We start from the raw sequence: 13,447 nt of genomic DNA, 5'->3' as shown, positions 1-13,447 counted from the left end.
ATAAGTACTGAGTACAACATAATGGATAAATTTATACATTGCGTTTCATGTGATGTTGTAATGTCGTTTGTATAATAAAGTACAGTGTAGTGAACATATAGGCATGCTGAGAAGGATCAGGTAACATGAAACGATAAAAAGTTCAGTGGTATATGCTACATTACACATTTATTGAAAAATGCAGACACTTTTAGTGTATGTGCATTTGTCCTTTAATTGCTCCTGCCCTAATCGGTCTTAACTCGACTGACTAGTTCTTATGTTCTCTTGCCTTACATTAAATTAGTTGCTCACAATCCTAACTTGTCGATGCTGAAGTCCGCAAACAAGCTTCGCAGTTGAACAACAACGGCCAGCGAGAAAGCAGTTACTATACGTATTAGCTACATCTTCCAGCGAATTTATTATTTGAGAACTCTTGTTATTCTCACCACTGCAATATATTACTTTCAAGTTGGTGTACTTAAGTCAATGCTACTCAAACTCGTATTTAATATATTGACTATCATTGCAATTCTTGCAATGTTCTACCAGGGCTGTAGCCTGTGAAGGGCATCCAATGAAGGGGGAGCAGCTCCCCCCACAAGCTTTTAAAGGGAGAGTTTACTCTAGGTTCTAGGGTTATTTTCAGCTAATTTAGGTTATAATTACGCTACATAAAAAGTTTCATGGTTCAATCACCATTAGAATATTTTTTTTTAAATGTTTTAAAACTAACGACTACAGTTTGATTACAAACGATTGTGGCGCCACTCAAAGCACACGATCTGATAAGTTGCGCCAAAACCCTTTCCGGCCAAGCGGTACAGACCGAGGGTGTTTCTTATTTATCATTTAAAAGCAAAAGGATTGTAATATCTTATAAACGACATATAGTGTTCATTTATAATATGATATAATTTGCCCTAAATGAATATCGTTCGGTTAAATAGCATTTAGGTATAAATATAATTGCACTTTTGTGATTAGCCCTCGGTCTGTAACGTGCAAAATAAATTGTCAAACTATTCGGGTGGCAGCGGTCGCGGGTGTCATGGCGCCGTTCAAATTTCGTAGCGTTGATGTGTAATTATTATAACAATTAATTAGGTATCTGGTAACAAATACGTGTGGGTATAGATGATTTGTTATACAGTAAGTACAGTTGTATGCAGTAAAATCCTAGAGGCTACTGTCCCTTTAAAGGAAAATTATATAAAGCATGATAAATGTAAATCGCCCCTAAAGTAAGTGTAAACCATCATTAAGTCATCTATGAAACCCTCGTCTCAGGCCCACCCTGCCACACTATGCACGTTAGTGGGGAGCTGCGCCCATAATCCCGCATCATTAATCAGGTGATGGATTTTATTGCCTGGAATTTTCTCAGGCTACAGCCCTACAAACCTAAAATCTCAAAACATTAAAATCTAAATAACTTTTCAAGATATTTCATAAAAAAATATATCTTTGGAAATATCTTTCTAAAAACGTCACAAAAGTTCGCTGCACACTAAATACCGGAGATAAGGTCTGTCTCCCTGGGTACTGCCGGAACGTACCCTGGGTACGGTCCGGTATACCGGAACATACCCTGCACTATCTGATATGGTTAGCAGGGTTAGGGAGTAGGCGTAGGCGACTCCCTAGACTCGTTAGTGGAGTAGCGAGGTACGGTCCGGCATATTAGATAGTACCAGGGTACGTTCCGGCAGTACCCAGGGAGACATAGACCCTATCAGCCTAAATACCAAATTAAGCTCGGTTACTGATAATTATCAATGTCAAAACATAACAATAAAAATACTTTCATAGATTGCTCTAAATTTCTGAGTCTTCATCAAAGATGGAAAGTTGTTAGTTTAAATCACAATGTAACTTTTTCAACACATATTTGCAGAAGAGGATAATATTAATTTGATTAAATATCATATTGGTGATATGTATGCTTACTATTATGTTAGTTATCCGGATATGTTGTTATGTTTTAATTCACTCATGATATTACCCACTTCCGATATTGACACGTGTACTAAGTAAAGAAACCCTGGTTTCTAATGGTAGAAATCTTGATTGGATACACGCTTAAAGTTAAACTGTTTGTCAGTACCATACATACTATGATAAACCATCAACTGACTTTTGAATTCATCAATGTTAATGTAACAGCCCTCTAGGAATCGATCAGTATCTTCACACAACTTAAACTCACGTCGACCGTGAAGGATCCTTCGATTGTTGAACACGACTGCATCCCCAGGTTTCAGTCGAAACTGAATTTTTCTAGGCGAGTCTTCTATCAGCTTAGCAAACTTTGTGTAAGCCATGTAGTATGCATCTATCTCAGATGCTGGAATCTTGAGTGGACCCTCAAATGGCGGTGACCAGTTGATTGCAGTGATACAGCCGAGGGAGTTGATCACAATGTGAGGCCTGTAGTACCTACACAACATTGCAAAATCAGCAACACTAATATTTAGTACATGGGTCATTAGAAAACGATACGAAATTAACTCACTGAGTGATTGCATGACTGCTGCTGCTTGTATCTCTCTGAAAACATTGGTTATAATTATGATTACCATGAGTGTTTGGTTTTCAGCACATCTGACATGGTCAGCTAGAACACTGGCAAAAGTGTACCAATGTGCACAATAAGATATAAATGTGGCACAGATCTAAAAGGTTGCAAATATGATATTCATATTTGATATCCGAAACGCCACCCAAAAATACAATGTTGAGTTGAAAATAGGGGGTTCTTAGGTTATGGGAAAAGAGGGGGTTATTTAATTCTCGCTGAAAAACATGGGCCCCATACTCACATAGTTCATAATAAATGTAATTTATTACAACTTAATGATAACGCCATTTCAACTCTAACTATTAAATGGTTCATTTATATTTGGCATTATTTATTATATACCAAATTTTCAGTTAAGTTTCGTTAATCATGTTACATGGTGTTTTAATGTTAATGCCCAATATAACCCAAAAAAACTGTTAGAGCTTGAATCTTTTGATATACATCAACATGCCTCATGTGGACTGGTCGCTCTCTTTCATAGTGAATCTTTTGGAAAGTTGCAGCCATTCGAACCAGTGTCGAAAAATCATCTGGATACAGTTGTCGAAGCTCCTCTGCAGCGTGGAAGCCGTCTCGGAATGTGCTCTCACCTCCAATGATATTATCATTACAGCTAAAACACAGAATTAAGCTATTGAGTAGGAACACTTTAGAATGCATTGCTTTCTTATCTGATAATTCTGATGCATTTACATAGCAATAAGCTTGACCTCAAAGTTCACATTTACCAGAGAAACTATGAGCCATACCTTATGCAATGCAACAGTTGTAGACCAGGTGGCGACTCATAATACACCAGGTCTGTGTGCAATGGAAGTTCAGCTGTACTGTAGGCAGCGTTGATTGGGTTTGGACTGTTACGAACTTGAAACACGTGTCCATAGATTGTATTCTGTACTGGTGCGATGAGTTCAGCAATGTCCCCCACTGTTCCCGGTTTGACAGGTGTACCTCGAACAATACTGATGCCAGAAGACGAGATGTCCGACATCCACCGGAGAATTTCTCTCTTGTCACGAATAAGATCACCGTAGTCAACTTCGGGTATATGTTCTAGAGGATCTGGTGAGGATGACTGGATTGATTCAAATAGGCTGAAGTCCGTAACGGCATTATCCTGGAGATAGCCCAACGGAATTTGACCAGTATGGCCATCTTCTGCCCATGTGATGGTGACAGATTTATTGACAGCTAGTGCAGATTTGATGCTAAGTAGTGGAGGTAAAGAGGATGGATTGACTAGCATTTGACCACTACCAAGCTGTTTGCACTGCTCACAGTGACACTGGTGACGAAGCCAGGTTGAATTGAACTGTGACTTGCCTCCTTCACTCCAGTGAATCTCCAACATATTTCCGTCTTCCTTGACAACGGCCAACGTATTTTCCTGCGTAGTTATTGTAGGTAATGTGCTGCTGAATCTTTTCCAAAGTGCACATCTGATTTCTTGTGGAGGGATAGCTTTACTGACTAACAATTTCTTGCTAGGTGGACAGCTGAGCCATCTAGAGCCATTAACGCGCACTGTGGAAATGGTTCTAGTTGTACTCATCACAGTCTTCCCACATCTGAATCTTTGGCTTGTTCCACACCTAATCCCATAACTAAATACAAAACCTGCACTCTGCCCAGCAAGTAGGTATGCGCTCCTAGTCCTACAGCCTTGCATTACGACCTGCAAATACATTCCCACATAAATTTAATAGACCTATGGTCAAGTAGAAATACAAAAGAACATGATCGTATAGGCACCATCGCCAAGTGCAGCGCAACAAACCAATAATTAACAAGCAAAACAAACAAACATTCATTATCCCACACCTCACTTTGTGGAGCAAGCTAGGTCAGATACATGGGCAACTACGTAGATCAGGTTTTCATAGATGGCGCAAATAGAATTACATGAACAAATTAGTTACGATAACACCAATATATATAGGTCTACAATCTAATGTCCGAAACCATTAGGCCAGATGTGGTTATAGGCATTTAGAATATAATAACAATATATGTAGCATATGTAGCATATGTTGACATAGATACAATAATGTAGGGTTACCCTACTCTAGTTGGGTTACATTATTGTATCTAATGTTGACATATCTCTAGTACTATAGGCCTCAGGCAACTGCACGCGGGCTATAGTTACTGGAGCTGCCAGGGTCTATGTCTCCCTGAACCATATCAGATAGTTACCAGGGTACGTTCCGGTATACCGGACCGTACCCAGGGTACGTTCCGGCAGTACCCAGGGAGACATAAACCCTATCAGCGTTACTAGAGCTAATGTTGACACAGCCCGCCATACCTCCAGCCTCGTTAATTGGAGATATGGCTGCCGTACCTCCAGCCACTGCCTTTTAGTTTTATACTGCCAGGGGGGGGCAGGGGGGGGCAGGGGGGTCTATGCGCCCCAGGGTACTGCCGGAACGTACCCTGGTATAACTATCTGATATGGTTAGGGTTAGGGTTAGGGTTAGGGAGTAGGCGACTCCCTAGACTCGTTAGTGGAGTAGGCGAGGTACGGTCCGGCATATTAGATAGTACCAGGGTACGTTCCGGCAGTACCCTGGGGGACATAGACCTTCTCAGCGCCAGCCACTGCCTTTATATTTATCTTTTTTTGTTATTCAGACGTTCCAAGTGCCTGTGGCTGTGCACTAACAGTAAACATGACATATGTAATTACTACAAAAGTCTTCATCAATGTTTTTCTAATATTAGCTCTATATAACTATTATAATAATTAATATCTCTAATGAAAGTGTCAATGACACTGTAGCTACACAACAAAGAGCGCAGAGCGTCTGGGCTCATCTGAGGTCTGTTGCTACGATTATAAAGCGTAAAATTTCAGTCGTGCGTAGTACCACATTTGTTAGGGCGGCAGATATGCAGACACGCAGTTCGTACACATCATTGTTAGGACACGCCCACTGATCGCAGATGGAGGGTGGGGGGGCAGGGTGGTGGAGGGTGGGAAGGGGCGGGGGAGAGAATGAGGGCGGGGGAGGGGTGGGGAGGGGAGGGTGGGGGGAGGGGCTCTAATAGCAAAAGCAGTTCAGCTCCTTTGTTAACAGTCAACAAATCCATGTTTAACCCTCCTCTTGAGGGTCAAAAGGTTATCCGACACTTACTCTTCGCATGTCAGCAGAAGGGACATTTCATGGTCCTTTCATAAAGCCATAAAAATGCTAGGTCACGCTGAAACAACAAAAGTTTTTCAATCGCTCCGTCAGACCATGTCCTCAGAAAATGTCTAAAATCTGGCCTTGCCATTGACCTTTGACCCTGTTACCTCCAATTTCAGCACAGTGATGGCTTTTCCCTGCATGATGCTATACACCCGACTATCACGAGCCTAGGCGAGCCGTTTGATTTGTGCCGCAATTTCTGCATTTCCTCCCTATACCTTAAGTTAGGAGTGAATGTTCCCCCCTTTTACACCTCTTGACCTTTGACCTTTGACCCCAGCTTCGACATCCCAACTCGTTTTCGGATTACCCCCCAACGACCCGAATATTGTCTGACCGTACGTCGAGCGGTTAAGATTTGTGCCCAACTGTTGACTGGACGCACGGACGGACGCACGGACGGACGGGACGCACGGACGCACGGACGATCATGCGATTCTACAAGCTGCATCTGACTATGTCAGATGAGCTAAAAAAGGACACAAATGAAGTGGTAAGAAGAAGTCAGTTTTTAACTGAGCAACCATTGACGTACATTATAGAAACGATTAATTGCCATCTGTATATCGCAATAATAATTTATAAACCAAAATAATCACAATTTGTGACCGTAGATGGCCGCTATACCCGCTTTGTAGCAATAGTTTTTGAAATAAATAGGTTATGCTCGCGTTCGCGACATGTTTTGTAAAACTTTACTCTAATATAGACGTTTTAACCGGCCGGGTGAGAGAAAATACCAATTTTGCATTAAAGATATGTCAATAGAATCTTGTAAAACTACCAGACGAGTGTGGCACCACAGACTGTGTGTCTATATATATGCTATATAATTGCCAACCCTACCTAATTTGCATATTTTTTTTTTAAATATCAAACCCCTACGCCTTTATTCATTCAGTACCAAAAATGGAGCAAAATCCGTTGAACCCTGAACTGACTAATGGCATTCCATTTTTGCCAAAAAAATTGCCGTGGCTCGAAAGCTCAAAATAGGACGTTTAATATGGGAGCATAGCAGTAACAAACTATAGCCCAATTTCAAACATGTGGGTCAAAGGTTCCTGAGTTATCGTTGACCGTAGCGAAATGTGACGACGGACGGACGGACGACGGACGGACGACGGACGACGACCCATGACAATAGCTCAGCTTGACGATGTCAAGGTGAGCTAAATCCGGGTTTTAGATGTTAAAACCTAGTTTTAGACCTTAAAACCTGGTTTTAAGATCTTAAAACTAGGTTTTAAGATCTTAAAACTAGGTTTTAAGGTCTAAAACTAGGAATTACGCCGTAAAACTAGGTTTTAAGAGCTTAATTCCAAGTTTAGACCTTAAAACCGGGTTTTAAGAGCTTAAAACCGGGTTTTAAGAGCTTAAAACCGGGTTTTAAGAGCTTAAAACTAGGTTTTACGCTTTCCCAGGCCTAAAACCAGGTTTTAAGGTCTAAAACCCGGATTTAAGCTCTTAATACCTAGTTTTAGGGCGTAAAACTTGGTTTTAGACCTTAAAACCTGGTTTTAAGATCTTAAAACTAGGTTTTAAGAGCTTAATTCCAAGTTTAGAGCTTAAAACCGGGTTTTAAGAGCTTAAAACCGGGTTTTAAGAGCTTAAAACTAGGTTTTACGCTTATGGAAAGCATTTTGTACCAAAAAGCATAAAACCTAGTTTTAGACCTTAAAACCGGGTTTTAAGAGCTTAAAACCGGGTTTTAAGAGCTTAAAACTAGGTTTTACGCTTCCCGAGGCTATTTCAGCTGCTGCTGGCTATGTTTCTATGCTAGTTTATGCGGGACTGCAATACAGTTCCTGGCGCGGAAAACGAACAGGAGGGGAGAAGCATGGTGGAGAAGGAGGAGGGGAGAAGCGCGTGGAGAAGGAGGAGGGGAGAGCTGGTGGAGAAGAGGAAGGGGAGAAATGAGAAGCTGGTGGAGGAGGGGGAGAAGCTGGTGGAGGAGGGGAGAAGCTGGTGGAGAAGGAGGGGAAGAAGCTGGTGGAGAAGGAGGGGAGAAGCTGGTGGAAGAGGAAGGGAGAAGGGAGAAGATGGTGGAGGAGGAAAGGGAGAAGCTGGTGGAGCAAGGAAGGAAGGGGAGAAGGAGGGGAGAAAGGAGCTTGGTGGAGGAGGAAGGGGAGAAGCGAGGTGGTGGAGGAAGGGGAGAAAGGAGAAGCTGGTGGAAAAGGAGGAGGGGAGAAGGAGAAGCTGGTGGAGAAGGAGGGGGAGACGCTGTGGGAGAAGGAGGGGGAGAAGCTGGCTGAGAGGAAGGGAGAAGGAGAAGGTAGTGGAGGAAGAAGGGGAGAAGCTGGTGGAGAAGGAGGAAGGGAGAAGCTGGTGAAAAGGAGGAAGGGGAGAAGCTGGTGGAGAGGAGGAGGGGAGAAGCTGGTGGAGAATGAGGAAGGGGAGAAGGTTAGAAACTGGTGGAGGAGGAGGAGGGAGAGAAGCTGGTGGAGAAAGAGGAAGGGGAAGAAGGGAGAAGGTGGCGGAGAAGGAGGAGGGGGAGAAGCTGGTGGAGAAGTAGGAAGCGGGAAGAAGGGAGAAAGGGTGGCGGAGGAGGGGGAGAAGCTGGTGGAGAAGGAGGAAGGGGAGAAAGGAGGTGGTGGAGGAGGAAGGGGAGAAGCTGGTGGAGGAGGAAGGGGAAGAAAGGGAAAAGGTGGTGGAGAAGGAGGAGGGAGAGAGCTGGTGGAGAAGGAGGAGGGGAAGAAGCTGGTGGAGGAGGGGGAGAAGCTGGTGGAGAAGGAGGAGGAGAAGGGAGAAGCTGGTGGAGAAGGAGCAAGGGGAGAAGAGAGAAGGTGGTGGAGAAGGAGGAAGGGAGAAAGGAGCTGGCTGGTAGAAGAAGGACGGGGAGAAGGGAGAAGCTGGTGGAAGGAGGAGGGGGAGAGCTGGTGGAGAATGAGGAAGGGGAGAAGGAAGAAGCTGGTGGAGGAGGAAGGGAAGGAGGGGGCACCAGCTCTTCCGCCTCCTCCTTTTCCACCAGCTTCTCACACCTCCTCCTTCTCCACCAGTTCTCTTTCCCCTTCTCTTCTCACCATTCTCCCCCTCTTCGCTTCTCCACCAGCTTCTCCCTTCTCCCCCTCCTCGCTTCTCCCAGCTTCTCCCCTTCTTCCTTCTCCACAGCTTCTCCTTTCTCCCATTCCTCTTCTCTCACCACCGACTTACTCCGCTTCTGCTCCTTCCTCCTTCTCCACTCAGGCTTCTCCCTCCTCCTCCAGCTTCTCGCTCCCAGCTCTGCCTTCCCCAGCCTCCTCCTCGCCTCCTTACTGCCCCTCTCCCCTTCCCTCCTTCTCACCAGCTTCTCCCCCTACCTCCTCTTCTCCACCAGCTTCTCCCCTCCTTGTTCGTTTTCTGCTGCGCAGAAACTGTACTCGCGCAGTCCCGCAGATGATAACTAGCATAAGCAAACTAGCCAATCAGGAGCTAAATGCCTCGGGAAGCGTAAAACCTAGTTTTAAGCTCTTAAAACCCGGTTTTAAGATCTAAAACCAGGTTTTAAGCTCTTAAACCCCAGTTTTAAGGTCTAAAACTAGGTTCTAAGGTTTAAAACCAAGTTTTACACCCTAAAACTAGGTATTAAGAGCTTAAATCCAGGTTTTAGACCTTAAAACCTAGTTTTATACCTTAAAACCGGGTTTTAAGCGCTTAAAACCGGGTTTTAAGAGCTTAAAACTAGGTTTTACGCTTTTGGTAAAAAAGCTTCCCATTCGAGAGCTTAAAACCTAGTTTTAAGCTCTTAAAACCTAGTTTTAAGCCATAAACCCGGGTATTAGACAACCAGGTTTTAAGGTCTAAAACCTGGATTTAAGGTCAAATACCCAGTTTTATGGCTTAAAACTAGGTTTTAAGAGCTGAAAACTAGGTTTTAGACCTTAAAACCTAGTTTTAGACCTTAAAACTGGGTTTTAAGACCTTAAAAGTCTAAAACTACGTTTTATGCTTTTTGGTACAAAATGCTTTCCATACGTGCGGTGATCTTGTGTGTTGGAGAGTTGAAAGAGCATAAATCATTTACGTCGAATTACTCGACATATATATAAAGTAAACATAACGACATATCGATTATCGTGTTTATTTACCATTAATTATTTTGTTATTGGAACGTTGTAAGGCCACATGCTGTACGTGGTTCTGTAGACTAGCGAGCTATACTACCACACACTACTGGACATGCACATCTCTATCCTTGAGCCCTACCGTCACTAGCTCTAGTAACTATAGCCCGCGTACGGTTGCGGTACGGGTGCTAGTACAGTAGTACTAGAGCTCCGTCACTAGCTCTAGTACTGCGGCAACTGTACGCGGGCTATAGTACTAGAGCACGAAGGGTCGTTGTCGTAACAGGTACTACAGATATGTACCCGAGGTAGTTTTAGGTTGTTTAGTATTATGTTTATATTTTTAATTTATATTAAAGGTAGGTATATATATAGGTATATTATATTAATTGAGGTATGTTTAGGGTTAGGGTTAAGGTTAGAGTTAGGGTTAGGGTTAGGGTTAGTGTTAGGGTTAGGGTTAGCTCCAAGAAACGGTATTGCTAGGGTTAGAATACCCGTACCAATAGAATGTATAGACAATCCGTCGCACAGCCTGGTCGGGCTAGGTTAGGGTAGGCCCTCTCGAATGTTCCGCCGACTGTCTGTTACTCCCCCAGCGCCTCACGAGTCACGACTCGAGTCGATAGTACTACTAGTAGTAGGACGTACAGTCTGTTGGCTGTCAGCAATACACAAGCAATATACAGCTGTCAGCATAGCACGTGCAGCCTTGGAGCAATCAGAATGATCACAGAAGGTCACGGTCCAGCCATAGCTCTATTACTATAGCCCGCGTACATTCACTGCCGCATGGAAGCAGGGCTGCCTGCGGCAGTCAATGTACGTACTAGAGCTAGGTCCAGCCATAAATACTAACCCAATAGGATTGCTAACTCACGGTTTGCCGCTTGGAACCGTCAGTGCCTGGGGACTGGGGCTAGTATCTCTGGTCCAGCACAGCACGTCCAGTCAGAAGCAAAGATCGTATAGTGCGATCTTTGGTCAGAAGCAAAGCTTTGGTCAGAAGTAAGAGTTAGAAACAGACATTTTTACCGAGAGATGGCGTAACGAGGTCATATTTAATATCAAACTCCACGACAGATGGCGCTCTCGCTCTGGCTCAATTCAGCTGTATTCTACAGTATTCTATTGTACAATTCTACGTATTATCAAAGATCATATACAATGTATATATCTGTAATATACAAATACATACAAATACATATGTAATATGATCTTTGGTATTATCCTGAGTGTGGGAAAGGGGCGCTGCATGCAGTTTGATTTAATAGAGTACCTCCATAAAGAGGATGAAGGTACTCTAATATTTAATCATAAAAATAACAAGGCCTATAAATAAATAGGATTTTATGTGTTTATTTATAGGCCTTGAGAAATAATATAATATAATAATATAGGTGGCAGAAGCCTTTCTCCAATGATGCACTATCTGGTTTCTGGACTAGACCTCCTTGTCAATTTTATTGCGAGAAGTTCAGCACCAGAGTGCACCTACCGCAGGCCACCTAGGCACCTACCGCACTTACGCACCTATACCGAGGGGCCTTGTAACACAATCCAACCACGGGATGCCCATAGCGCGGTAGAAATAATTTAACCGCGGTAAAATTATTGCCCATTTACCCAATCAGGGGCCTTGTTACACATAAATCAACCGGGGATAAATTACCGCGGTAAAATAATTATTCCTGAGTACGCGATGGCCAACCATTGGCGCTCGTACGTCGGCCACAGTTGACTACCGAGATAATTTTCTCCGGCCGTTCTCATGCGTTCAAACAGGTCGCGGGCGGGCCGACGGCACTTGTGCATGGTGAAATCCCATCCATAATATCAATTAAGAGTAGGTACATAATAGAGATCTCTATTATGTACTCTTGATAATATTAACTTTAATCGCAGCATCGTTCTCTGGATTCCTCGCTATGCTTATATGTACCTGAAGATGGCGCTCGTGCGTCGGTCACCGAACTGCCGAGATCTTTCTTCGGCCGTTCTCATACGTTTTTACAGGTCACTCTTTTACGTGCGAACTGTTCGAGGGCATGCCAACAGCACTTGTGCATGGTAAAATTCGATCTATAACATTCATTTCGCTCGCAGCATCGCGCTCCGGGTTTCCCCCAGAGCTGTACATGAAAATGGTGCTCGTGCGTCGGTCACCGTTGACTGCCAATTTTCTTCGACCGTTCTCAGTAGGCCCCTATAGAGGGTTCCGCGATTTGCACTAAAAATAGCAATATATTACCTACAATCCTGTAGCGAACACGTGTTGCGTGTAATCTGCTGATCTGCACAATCAACCGATTATACATTGGCTATTATATATAGACTGGGAGCCCAGGGTGGTCAGCCTAGCTGGAAAGGAAACCAATTTTCATGCATATAGCAATGATTCGTGTACATACCCATGTAAGGAAATGTAAGTCTGGCGGGCAGCCGCTGATGGGTGTGGTCAGTGGGGTCATTTGAAAGGCACCCCAAAATTTAGCTAGATTAGCTGGATAGGAAACCCCATGAAACCTATTGGAAAATGTTCGGCATGGTCCCAGGTATCAGGAATGGACACTGCCAGAATGTTTGAGTGGTGGGGCGCATCCGCCAGACCTAAAAAACCGTTACCCCAAAATTGAGCTCGATTAGCTGGAAAGGAAACCTTCTGGCACTCATTAGAAAATGTCCGGCATAGTCTCAGGTATCGTGAATGGCCACTGCCAGAATAATGCAGTGGTGGGTGCATGTATCCGCCAGACGCCCCCGAATAGCCTATGCCTGCCATCAAAAGTCTGCCACTCTTGCTGCAGACACTCTAAAGATGCCCCCCCCCCCAAAAAAAACAATGCGGTGCGCATGGATTTGCTTTACATTATATGCGTCACTCTAGCTCTACTATGGTATAGGTATACAGCTGCATGCTAGTTGATAGAGCAAGGAGCAGCTGGGAAATGTGAGTAGTCTACTCTTATTTTTCCACATTTTATTGTGTATATTCTAAATTCATGTGTTGGTTATAATAGGTTATAATAGGTTATATAATATGTGATGACCATAAAAACTTAGTAGGGCATAAAAACGTCGGCAGGCATGACTGTAACTTATACTACTAATGCTTGTTAAGACTGATAATTACTATTATCTACTGAGTTATTTTTGATGTTTGTCGGTCATTTTTGATCATGTGATCGGTCACATGATTTTTGTGCCCAATCATGCGCCGATCACGTAACTCTTTACAACACAGCTACTAGACGCCCCCAAGAGATTGTTCGCTGCAAAATGTTTGGCAATGTGCGCTCAGCAATTGTCCACCCGCACATTGCCAGACAAAAACATTTGTTCGGACGAACATTTGTTGTTCGGGAAAATGTGCGGCAATGTGCGCCAGGCTTTAGAGTGTATTTTAGTAGTAGACAGCGTCTATAGTAAGTAATAGTCTATATACAGGCCAGAACAGAGGGGGGGGGGCAGGTGGGCCAGTTGGCATGGGCCTACGATTTTGAGGGGGCCTATACTCCCCCTGGTAGAGACTAAGGGGGACCCTTTGGTAAAGAATGTTGATATTGTAAAGAGAGTCAAGGGGGTTCATTTAGCACAAAATATTTTTATAAGAATCATAAAAGAATCATATAAGAATCATA

General features: G+C 43.6%; 1 protein-coding gene across 3 annotated transcripts; it reads right to left on the bottom strand.

Moving 5' to 3' along the window:
* Nucleotides 1-1,656: 1,656 nt before the first annotated feature.
* Nucleotides 1,657-10,801, bottom strand: LOC106814423 (probable gamma-butyrobetaine dioxygenase). 3 transcript variants are annotated; one of them, XM_014818839.1, is made up of 4 exons: nt 10,666-10,801; nt 3,316-4,241; nt 3,018-3,179; nt 1,657-2,421 (listed from the first exon to the last, which is right to left on the bottom strand). In XM_014818839.1, the coding sequence occupies exons 2-4, from the start codon at nt 4,233-4,235 to the stop codon at nt 2,034-2,036; spliced, it is 1,470 nt and encodes a 489-aa protein (XP_014674325.1). In that variant the 5' UTR covers nt 4,236-4,241; nt 10,666-10,801; the 3' UTR covers nt 1,657-2,033. The 3 variants fall into 3 exon arrangements, with proteins under 3 accessions (XP_014674325.1, XP_014674258.1, XP_014674405.1); XM_014818772.1 differs by having other exon boundaries at nt 10,687-10,801; XM_014818919.1 differs by lacking the exon at nt 10,666-10,801 and adding an exon at nt 10,310-10,615.
* Nucleotides 10,802-13,447: the final 2,646 nt, after the last annotated feature.

Source organism: Priapulus caudatus, unplaced genomic scaffold (assembly GCF_000485595.1).
Source record: "Priapulus caudatus unplaced genomic scaffold, Priapulus_caudatus-5.0.1 Scaffold1, whole genome shotgun sequence".
Taxonomy (NCBI): domain Eukaryota; kingdom Metazoa; phylum Priapulida; class Priapulimorpha; order Priapulimorphida; family Priapulidae; genus Priapulus; species Priapulus caudatus.
Note: the sequence above shows the minus strand (reverse complement) of the source record. Positions and strands in the feature narration are given on the sequence as shown.